Source organism: Triticum aestivum, chromosome 3A (genome assembly GCF_018294505.1).
Source record: "Triticum aestivum cultivar Chinese Spring chromosome 3A, IWGSC CS RefSeq v2.1, whole genome shotgun sequence".
NCBI classification, from domain to species: domain Eukaryota; kingdom Viridiplantae; phylum Streptophyta; class Magnoliopsida; order Poales; family Poaceae; genus Triticum; species Triticum aestivum.
The window spans coordinates 661998088-662010274 of NC_057800.1; the positions used below are offsets into that span (position 1 = coordinate 661998088).

The 12187-nt window shown below is 42.3% G+C and overlaps 1 protein-coding gene across 1 annotated transcript; it reads right to left on the reverse strand.

Annotated features, from left to right (window-relative positions):
• Positions 1-3246: 3246 nt before the first annotated feature.
• Positions 3247-5933, reverse strand: LOC123057109 (protein FAR1-RELATED SEQUENCE 9-like). The gene is made up of 3 exons (XM_044480249.1): positions 5488-5933; positions 4342-5385; positions 3247-4240 (listed from the first exon to the last, which is right to left on the reverse strand). Exons 1-3 carry the CDS (start codon positions 5931-5933, stop codon positions 3247-3249), a joined length of 2484 nt encoding a protein of 827 aa, XP_044336184.1.
• Positions 5934-12187: the final 6254 nt, after the last annotated feature.

Consider the following 12187-nt stretch of genomic DNA (forward strand, 5'->3'; position numbering starts at 1 on the left):
CTTGGTCGATGTTGCTTGCATGACGTGACAAGCTGCTCACGCCTTGAACTCCAGAAGCCGTCACGGGTTAGGAGGACGTGGCACTAGCACCCAACATCGTTCAGGAGTGCGGGTTGGCGGCGACAACAAGGAGCTGCAAGAGCCTCGCTAGGCCACCAGGGAGGACACAAACATCAACAAAAACATGGGCCCTATTTGGATACTCTAACACAGTTAGAGTTAAAGTTATTTTCTAACCCACTCTAACCCAAATAAGCATCTCTCCACTGGGATAGTTGGATTAGATGAAACTAACCCACTCTAACCCTTCCTGTTTGGATACTTTTGGATTATTTAAGCCTTCAACTAATCCAAACTAACTCTAACCTCATGATCCAAACAGGGCCATGGTTGCACTCACCCTCCAGGCCACGGAGCTTGAAGATATGTCCTTGTCCATCCGCAACCAAAGGGGGGGGGGGGGTGAGCTTCTCGTTGGACGGCACGGATCTCGAATCTGCCATGACCAGTCAATGGGATTGGGCCCAAATCTGGATCCGTTCACTACAAGAAATATGTTAATTAGTGACCTTTTGTCAGTGACCCTGGAAGAATTAGTTATAGATCTACGATCATTTGAGATCAATTGGTCAAAAGCCGTTCGTGGGGCTCCAAACCCTCAACTATATCGACCATTTTGATCAGAAAGGTCGTAATTTTCTTACACGAAATGGTCATAAAGCAGACGGCACTGGTCTGCTGCCTTATTTCTAGCTGATCACGACCAATATAGATGGTCCTAACCTTGTAAATTGTGGTGAATTGCTATGACTAGGCGCCACCTCATCAGTTTTGCCTATGTGTCAATTTTTGCCCTAGGTTGTGAAGCAACCTATATTTCTGTCATTCCCAAAATTCCCTAAAAAATCTCATAAATTTTGCACTTTTTATATGTGTGTTGAGAGAAAAAAATCCATCCATTTTTATCGACACCTCCTAATCGAGATATTGTTTCTTTTGGCAACAAATAGCCCTGCATTTATCAGGATAGGTGGTTTCGATATTTCCTTCAAACATTTCAGTAATGGGCTCAAAAAGCACGCACATTTGAACAATGAGGTGATGTCACTTTACATCAAAAGTTTCAACATTGAGCAGACGTACAACTCAACCAAGCCAAGGAAGTTTGCGTTCTCACCACATGTTGCTGTGAGTTAACTAACATGTTTTTTGTTTGCTTTTTTTGTCACTTGAGTTTTCCACCTGCAACATAGTAGATTTTTACATGATAGTTACTAGCTTTTCACCTTTTTGTTGTGACCATTTTTTGTTTTTCATACAGACCAAGCTTTGTGTTGATCCAAGTTCATTCAAGACAAGTTCCTGCATTAGAGATTTCACCAGGGTCTGCAAGAAAAATGACATCGTGAAATTTGATCAAGTAAAGCTCTCGTTCAACTATCGTATGTAGTGCAAAGTTTTCCTTGTAGCGCAACAATGTTTCCGTTTTATTTATCTCATTTTTTAATTTTTGCAGTTGTTCTTCACCATAGTCCAGAGAGACCATTGGGCAGTTGTTGTTGTAAATTTCATGAAAAAACAGTTTAATGTCTTTGACTCCAGGAGCTTAGACCCTGACTATGTCAGCATCCTTGAGAAGCCTTGTTGCAATCTGGTATGGTGTCGAACACATCTTCTTTATACGATTTTCCCTTTTTTGTTTTTTCAAATCAATGTTGCGGTAATAATCAATTCGACATTTCCAGATAACAAACTTCAAAGAACTGGTCACATATTTTAACCCATGGAAGCAAGATTTTGGCACATTTCAGATGTCCAGTCCACCAAGCTACCCGCAGCAGTCAACATCGTACTATTTTTTCTATATTATTCATTTGTGGCTTTTCGCAACTTTACATCCTGTTTAGGAAGCATTTTCATCTTTTTGTTGTGATCTCATGTTTCCTCTCCCTCCTTTTTCCATGACAGATTTGATTGTGGCATCTTTGCTATTCTATACTTGGAGAATTTAACTGCCAGGGGGATGAAGCCATTCAATACAGTACGACTCGGACTCATTTATTTTTATTTTCTTCTTTTGCAACCTATGAAACACTAGTAGTAAATAAATTATAGCAGTCAACTACTATCATATATTTCTGAAATTTTATGTTATTACCCACCTTTTTTTTCATCCCCTGCTAGTAGTGTCTCACAATGTGTTTTTTCTCTTGTTGTCTATGCTCAATGTCCGGAAGTACATTGCGGCGAAGCTTTTCAAGCACCCTCAAAACACCCTCAACTCAGAGGACGAGCTTCAAGCTTTGCTGAAAAACTCATAGATTAATGCCAACCGCAACAAGACATCTCTAGTAGTTTAGACCTTTTTTTGTAGTGCATGTGTGTGCGACATGTTTGTAACCGAGCTCTTTAGTAGTATACGAAACTAAAGTGTTTCGGAAGTAGAATGTGTCATGCTGGGGCATGCCCCTTTTCTCCCTCATTTATGTATGCTGGAAACATGGTGTTTCACTACTGATCTTGTGTTTTTGCACACATATATATAATGTAGACATGATTCCAATGGCAGTTGTTACTTTTTTCCTGAAATTGTGTTCTTTTTTCTGCACACTGGTGTTGTATTCGAGCCATTTGTTGCATTTAGAAATCTTTTACTAGAAAAATGTCGAAATTTGCTATAATGATTGTCATCTCCGTAACATTTTTTGTTACTTCCACTAGAAAAATGATGAACTGAAGGCATTTTCTCATCACAACATCATGTCCCTGTAACATAAATACATCTTATAACATCACCAAAATGAAAAGTGCTCATGTTTATGTAACATGAATACATCATGTAACATAACCAAAACGAAAAAGTGCCCTTCCTGTGAAGATCATGTTTTCATGTAACAGGAATACATCATATTTTTTTTCCAACCTGTGAGACCACACAATCTTTTTTTCCTGCAATATGGATTAATATGGGATGTATATGCATAGAAACAGTGAGGTTGTATGTCTGAAACCTAGGCAACTACATGGAGCAAACATAACACAGGTTGCAAATTGAAATTATAGCTTGTACATCATCATTTTTGCAAAAAAGAAGTTACTAATGTAGCTCAAACACAGGGAGCAAGCACATCTTGCTTAGGAGATGAAACAAAACACCCAAAGCTGGTTGATGGGGGATCTTCTCCCAAATGAAAAACATTTTTTTCTTAGGAGGATCTTCCTCCCTGTTTCTCTCATCTTTTCTTTCTAGAGCTTCAGCTGCGTTGCTTGGGAAATGTTTCGGTCACTTGCCATCATGGCTCTCATGTATTGACAAGCTGGGACTGCATGTCCAACCTCAGAGCAGAACTGGCATTTAGGGGGTGCTGCCGCCGCCTCCGTTGCAGCTTTTAGCGCCCCACATGTCTGAATATTATGTCCTTCTTCATGGCAGTACTTGCAGCGGGCAATCCTTTTTCCAGCTCTTGGCTTTACTGTTGCCGTCGGCTTCTTCTTTTGTTGCTTCGCCTTCTTTTTTTGCTCATCGTCTCGCTGCTCTACCAGTGTTTTCTTTCTCTTCTCTCTTTCAGTTGGCCGACCTTTCTTAGGGACACGAGCTGGGTTTTGTAGCATCTCTGAGCTTTGAGTCTGTGGTAGGTTGTCATTCAATGTTCTCATTGCGGCAGCGGGTGGTGTTGGGGGTTCACTCTGTTGCGTTGCTTGTTGCCCTGACAGCGCTCCTCTCTTTGCCGCTGCTATGGCAGGCTCAAGAACTGCTATTGCTTCATCTAATATCTTGTAGGCATCATCGTTGCAACATGCATTAGAGGCGAGCCATGTCAACCTTCGACACAAGGAGTTGTATTTCAATGTGTTCGTTGAGGGGTGCACGAAGTCCAGCAATCGGCCAGTCCTGCCCATGCTTGTTGTGGCTGCTTCAGACCACCTCTCCAACAAGTATTGTTGCGGAATTTCTTGAACATTCAGATGCACCATTGCCCTTATTATATGTGCGCAAATCAGGCCATTCATCTCAAAGTAGTGGCAACTACATTCAAACAACCCTTCATCCATCATAACATGCACATAATAGAGTTTTGGGTTCTCATAGGAGCTTGCCTTTAGCTCAAACAGCAGGCCTTGCCCTCGATACTCAGCGTCTTGGTTGATAACGAAGCCGGTAAACGCGATCACCTGCTTCTGGAACTTGCCAAAGACGCTACGGGTGTAGTAAGCAGCAGCTTGGCGCTCAATGTTGTACCTGCAACATCACAAGAAATAGGTCACAAACCACATCACACAGAAACTTGGCCCAACAACAATTTTTTTCTTTTTTTTGGTAAAGCGCAAAAGTGTGTGTACCGAGAGTATAGTGGCGGAGCTGTTGTTTCACCAGTGAATCCAGCATTGTCTTCACGGTCAAGCATAGTTTCTTGGCACATTTCGTATTGCTGGACAAACCTCCAAACGGAATCAGCCGGACGAATCAGTGTCTTGAAATATGAGTTAAGCCCCTCAGACCTGCCCGTTGTGCTTGTGAACGGGAAGAATTTGTTCTTGAAGTACGCTGGAGCCCACATGTGCCTTGTTCGCCACATGTTCTTTAGGTGTTTGTTCTCAGCCACTTCAAAACAATGCAACATGTGTTGCCATGTTTCCTCAAACTCCTCAATGGTTTCTGATTGATTGATACAAGTGTAGAACACATCTGCAAACGCTTCATCTCTTCTCAACAGCCTCCCCAACTTGGTACGTGCATTGCTAAACACATGAAACTTGCAACACCTATGGCAGGTGTTTGGCAACACATCCTCAATAGTTGTTGCCATCGCTTTGTCCTGGTCGGTCATGATGTTTGTGGGATGCTCGTTATCCATTGCAACCATCCACTGTTGGAAGACCCACTTAAATGTTTCAATACTTTCATCCGGCAACAAGGCACACTCGAGTGCAATGGTCTGGAGATGGTTGTTGACCCCAACTATAGGAGCAAATTGCATATTGTATCTATTGGTGCAGAAGGTTGTATCGAAGAACACACAATCTTTATATTTCGGGTAGAGCGCCCTTGTTCTCCCATCAACCCAAAACAAGGCAGTCACGGAGTTTGTTGCAGGATCCTTTTGTTTCGCATAGAAAAACTCTGGATTCTCAGCTTTCCTCCTCTCAAAGTACACGACTGTCATATCCATGTCTCGGAATGTTAGCCCTCTCCGGAGCTTTGCACGTTCATTCGAAACATCTCTCTTCACATATGGGAGTATCCTGGTGTCACCTCCATGGACCCTGCCAAGGACACCCATGCAATCTGAATTTGATAGGTTCACATCATGCAACGTCAACAAGAGCTGGTAATCCTCGGCAGGTATACTGCGGTGCGACTGGTAGTACCTAACACGCTCCGGCTGTTCCAGCAATGGATGTGTATGCTCCGCAACAAAACAAGTCACTGTCCATCTCTCCTCTCTCAGCCCAACAATCATGTGTGCCTTACAATCATGGCGGAGCATCCTGTTCTTTTGACGTTTTCTTGTCACATCCATTCCTTCACTAGGCTGCCTACTGGAGTTGCTTTTTCCTGTTGTAATGCTCTCCGATGTGCTACTCGTTTCCGTTTTATCGGGCTTTCTGGCATGCACACACCCAAAGACCCTCTTGATCAATATTTGATCCTCTTTCTTCTGGTCTCTCTTCTGGCTGAATTTTGAGGAAGATATATGTGTCCCGAACCCCAACTTGAAGGCATAGTCATTGCAGAATTTCTGAGCATCCTCAAGTGTGTCAAATACCATGCCAACATAGGGTGGCAGTGGCTGTGATGAAACATCTCCATCATCTGAATCATCTCCGATTGCATCTTCAGCAAACAACAACGCATCTGAATCCTCACCACCACAAACAGAAAAATTGCCTTGGACATAGCTCCCTTCCCCTTCAGTCCCATGATCCTGCATCAGAGTTGTTGCGCAACAGTCATTTTCATCTCTCCATGGAATCAGCAAAAAAATCATGTTTCAGAAATTCAGGCACCACACAGAAACATGCAACATAATCAAACCGACGGAATTTCTACATGTGCAAGGGGTCCCATGAACATGCAACATCCACATTCAAATCACACAGTTGGAGCAGGGCATTAACAGAAACATGAAAACATACACAATGCAATGAAAGTGGAAGCATTAACAAGTTTCATAAAATTAAGAGCAAGTGGCAACTAAACAATGAAACCAGAGGCATCAGCCAATGCAACTAAATTTTTCTGAGTCTCATGTGTGCATAGATACAAACAGGTAGGACATGTTGAACAGAGTTAATGTTTCAAGAAATATGGAGGCTTATGTGCAACTAAAATTTGGGAGGCTCATTCCTCTGTTTTTTCACACAAGTGTTCATGTTTTTTCAGAGTGGAACAGAGCTAGTGTTTCAGAAACAGGATCTCACTGAAGATTGTTGATGGGATCTGCTCGATCGAGCTTCAGGAAACACCACCGGGGGATTTGCGAACCAAGTCGAAGATCCAGCCCGCGGTGGAAGCCCCCCGGCGGCGCTTGGAGCTGACAAAGATGGTCGCGTCCGTTCTGCAAGCGGTCCTCGGTAAGCTAGATTTGCGTCCGATCCCACCATCTGGCGCGCGATGTGGTGCGCCATGGAGGTCCCCCACGCCGGCGGCGCCTGATTTTGCGGTGGTTTGGGGGTGGCGCCGCGCTGGGCGCAGGTCGGTCGGGGCCGGGACAGAGCCTTTGTTTCTGCAACTGGACCGTTGTTTTAGGAATTAATGAGTGGAGGGGAGGCGACCGAGCCGCGTGCCAGGAGATCGATCGGACGGTTGCGCGCGCCTACATCGAACGGCCATCCAGGTGGCGGACATATCATGCGGATCGGCCGGTGGACGCGTAGCAGCGCCCATTATATCTTTGTCAAATATGTAAAAATCCTTCCTTGCCTAGTTAAAAAATAATTCAACAATATTCATTTTTCTATTATGTTCACAACAATACTTTGTGAAAGAAGTGCTATTTATATATTCTTGATTGCCCTCAAAATTTTTGGGCACTCTTTCCTATCCAAATCATTACCTCATGACAACATTCAGCTCCATTTGCCCAGTAAATCTTCCTCGGTAAATTTTCAAAGTTTTTTTCCACCTAGAAGCATTGTGAAGGAAGTATCATTTTTATATATCCAAATGACATGAAATTTATACAGTTCCTTCATATGACCAAATTATCACCCTCCTCCAAATTGTAGCTCAGTCAAATCATCTATGTGAGCCCAGGTTCAATTTATATTTTATGGCCAGATTGGCACATTGCAAAGCAAGTGTTATCCAGATCCCTCCTATTACCCTCAAACTTTTTGGGCACTCTTCCATACCCAAATCATTGCCACATGATAATATTCAGCTCCATTTTCCTGGTAAATCTTTCTCAGGAAATTCCAAAGTTTTTATCTCAAGAGAAGCTTTGTGAAGTAAGTACTAGCTAGGCTTACCCAAATGATCTGAAAATTTATCAGGGCATGACCATACCTATGTAACTTACCTACACCAAATTTGAGCTCATTTAATTTATCCAATTTCTCTCGCTAATTTTCCCAAGTTTCTGTCCAGGGAATAGCATTGTGAAGGAAGTACCACTTTGGCATGTCCAAATGGTATCAATTTTCCACAGTGCTTTCCTATGCCCAAATAACCACCCCCACCAAATTTCAGCTCAATCCATTCATTATTTTGAGCCCAGCTTCAACATTCATATTTCTGTCCAGTGTGGTACTTTGCAAAGCAAGTACCACCTAGGCTCCTCCTTTTGAGCTAAATTTTTTTGAAGACAGTCTTCTTAGTAGATGATCATCCTCAGCCAAAACTCATGCCCATTGGCCACGTGCATTTCCCGTGTCGCTAATCAAACACTTGGCTGCTAATTCATGTTTGAGCATAGTTCGGTCTCCTCATGAAAATATTATGTTGTAATTTTCTTCATAGCACCTTCCTGGGAAGTACCCAACCCCCTAGAGATGCCTAGGCCGCCCAGAACACATGGCAACGCCACGGTCACGCGGCGGGCATGCGAGTTTACGCGCTCTGGAGTTGGGGCCCTCGTCCACCATCCAAACCTCGATGTATCGCCATCAAACCATGTATTTCTGATTAAATAGATACTTATATACCTAGAAATGATTTTTATAAAAAAAATAAAGAGCAAACTATAAGGTAGATGAAGTTCAAAATTGACCCGCTTCCTGCTGAATCAGCAGAAATTTGTCTTTTTCACAAGTGGTGGATCAAAACTTTTGACACCCAACCATTTTGTCAATTATGCATTAAATATGGCCTAATATTTTAGAAAAATGATTTGGTCCAATTTTGCAACAAATATATGGTAGCTCCTTCACAAAAAAAACTCATTTTGAGCATTCAAAAAATGGAAAATAAATTTTCCGTGCAAAGAAAATGAAAACTCCCTTAGCCAACATTGTTTGGAATTCCAAGATGCACCATTGTGCATAATATGAGATCATTTGAACAAACCATGCCATGAATGTGGCCATAAGATTGATCATTTAGCTTGAAAACCCTGAATCTTCGCGCATGGTAGCTCATTTCCTGAGAATACTTTTTTAGAATAATTACCGTATTGCAGGTTTAATATTTTTCCTGGAAACTTGTTCACATATAATGACACAATGCGAAGGTTTTCCAATTTTTTGAATTTTTTTGAATTTTTATGCCCGTTTCGAAATGCGATCAAAATGGCGGGTTTGACCGTTCCTAGCTAGTGGTTGAATCTTGGAAAACTTTTGATGTTTCTATGATTAAATAAATACTTATGTACCTAGAAATGATTTTTTGAAAAACTAAAGAGCAAACTATGAGGCAACGGCAGTTTAAATTTGACCCGCTTCCTACTGAATCGGCGGGAATTTGTCTTTTTCACCAGAGGTGGATCAAACCTTTTGACACCCAACCATTTTGTCAATTTTGCATTAAATATGGCCTAGTATTTTATAAAATTGAGTTGGTCCAATTTTGCAACAAATATATGGTAGGTTCTTCACACAAAGAACTCATTTCGGGCACTCGGAAAATGGAAAATGAATTTTCCGTGCAAAGAAAATAAAAACTCCCTTAGTCAACATTTTTTGGAATTCCAATATGCATCCTTGTGCACAATATGGGATCATTTGAACAAACTATGCCATGAATATGGTCATAAGATTGATCATTTGGCTTGAAAGCCACGAATCTTCATGCATGATAGCTCATTTCTGATAACATTTTTTTAAAATAATTGACGTATTACAAGTTTAATATTTTTCCTGGAAACTTGGTCACATATAATGACACAATGCGAAGATTTTCCAATTTTCTATTTTTTTAATTTTTTATGCCCGTTTCAAAATGCGGTCAAAACGGCGGGCTTGACCGTTCGTAGCTAGTGGTTGAATCTTGAATTTTTTTATTTTTCTCTGATTAAATAGATACTTATGTACCTAGAAATGATTTTTGAAAAAAATAAAAAAGCAAACTATGAGGCAGCTGCAGTTCAAATTTGACCCGGTTCCTGCTGAATCGGCGGGAATTTGTCTTTTTCACCAGAGGTGGATCAAAACTTTTGACACCCAACAAATTTGTCAATTATGCATTAAATATGGCCTAGTATTTTAGAAAATTGATTTGGTCCAATTTTGCAACAAATATATGATAGGTCGTTCACAAAAAAAACTCAGTTCGGGCACTCGGAAAATGGAAAATGAATTTTCCGTGCAAAGAAAATAAAAACTCCCTTAGGCAACATTGTTTGGAATTCCAATATGCACTCTTGTGCACAGTATGAGATCATTTGAACAAACTATGCCATGAATGTGGCCATAAGATTGATCATTTGGCTTGAAAGCCATGAATCTTCACGCATGATAGCTCATTTTTTAGAACACTTTTTTATAATAATTACCGTATTACAACTTTATTATTTTTCCTAGAAACTTGGTCACATATAATGACACAAATGCGAAGGTTTTCTGATTTTTTTGATTTTTTTGAATTTTTTATTCCCGTTTCAAAATGCAGTCAAAACAGCGGGCTTGACCGTTCCTAGCTAGTGGTTGAATCATGAATTTTTTATGTTTCTCTGATTAAATAGATACTTATATACCTAGAAATAATTTTTAGAAAAAAAATAAAGAGCAAACTATGAGGCAGCTGTAGTTCAAATTTGACCCGGTTGCTACTGAATCGGTGGGAATTTGTCTTTCTCACCAGAGGTGGATCAAAACTTTTGACACCCAACCATTTTGTCAATTGTGTATTAAATATGGCCTAGTATTTTATAAAATTGATTTGGTCCAATTTTGCAACAAATATTGTTGGAAATATGCCCTAGAGGCAATAATAAAAGTGTTATTATTATATTTCTTTGTTCATGATAATAGTCTTTTATTCATGCTATAACTGTATTATCCGGAAATCGTAATACACGTGTGAATATATAGACCACAATATGTCCCTAGTGAGCCTCTAGTTGACTAGCTCGTTGTGATCAACAGATAGTCATGGTTTCCTGGCTATGGACATTGGATGTCGTTGATAACGGGATCACATCATTAGGAGAATGATGTGATGGACAAGACCCAATCCTAAGACTAGCACAGAAGATCGTGTAGTTCATTTGCTAGAGCTTTGCCAATGTCAAGTATCTCTTCATTTGACCATGAGATCGTGTAACTCCTGGATACCGTAGGAGTGCTTTGGGTGTATCAAACGTCACAACGTAACTGGGTGACTATAAAGGTGCACTACAGGTATCTCCGAAAGTATCTATTGTTTTATGCGGATCGAGACTGGATTTTGTCACTCCGTGTAAACGGAGAGGTATCTCTGGGCCCACTCGGTAGGACATCATCATATGCGCAATGTGACCAAGGATTTGATCACGGGATGATGTGTTACGGAACGAGTAAAGTGACTTGCCGATAACGAGATTGAACAAGGTATTGGATACCGACGATCGAATCTCGGGCAAGTAAAATACCGCTAGACAAAGGGAATTGAATACGGGATTGATTAAGTCCTTGACATCGTGTTTCATCCGATGAGATCATCGTGGAACATGTGGGAGCCATCATGGGTATCCAGATCCCGCTGTTGGTTATTGACCGGAGAACATCTCGGTCATGTCTGCATGTCTCCCGAACCCGTAGGGTCTACACACTTAAGGTTCGATGACGCTAGGGTTATAAAGGAAGCTTGTATGTGGTTACCGAATGTTGTTCGGAGTCCCGGATGAGATCCCGGACGTCACGAGGAGTTCCGGAATGGTCCGGAGGTAAATATTTATATATAGGAAGTCCTGTTTCGGCCATCGGGACAAGTTTCGGGGTCATCGGTATTGTACCGGGACCACCGGAAGGGTCCCGGGGGCCCACCGGGTGGGGCCACCTGCCCCGGGGGGCCACATGGGCTGTAGGGGGTGCGCCTTGGCCTACATGGGCCAAGGGCACCAGCCCCAAGAGGCCCATGCGCAAGGAAACTTGGAGAGGGAAGAGTCCTAAAGGGGGAAGGCACCTCCGAGGTGCCTTGGGGAGGATGGACTCCTCCCCATCCTTAGCCGCACCCCTTCCTTGGAGGAGGGGGCAAGGCTGCGCCCTCCCCCTCTCCCTTGGCCCTATATATAGTGGGGAAAAGGAGGAGCAATCAGACCTAAGGCCTTTGGTTGCCTCCCTCTCCCTCCCGTGACACATCTCCTCTCCCGTAGGTGCTCGGCGAAGCCCTGCAGGATTGCCACGCTCCTCCATCACCACCACGCCGTTGTGCTGCTGTTGGATGGAGTCTTCCTCAACCTCTCCCTCTCTCCTTGCTGGATCAAGGCGTGGGAGACATCGTCGAGCTGTACGTGTGTTGAACGCGGAGGTGCTGTCCGTTCGGCACTTGATCATCGGTGATCTGAATCACGACGAGTACGACTCCATCAACCCCGTTCACTTGAACGCTTCCGCTTAGCGATCTACAAGGGTATGTAGATGCACTCTCCCTCCTACTCGTTGCTGGTCTCTCCATAGATAGATCTTGGTGTTTCGTAGGAAAATTTTTGAATTTTTGCTACGTTCCCCAACAGTGGCATCATGAGCTAGGTCTATTGCGTAGATTCTTTGCACGAGTAGAACACAAAGTAGTTGTGGGCGTCGATATTGTTCAATATGCTTGCCGTTA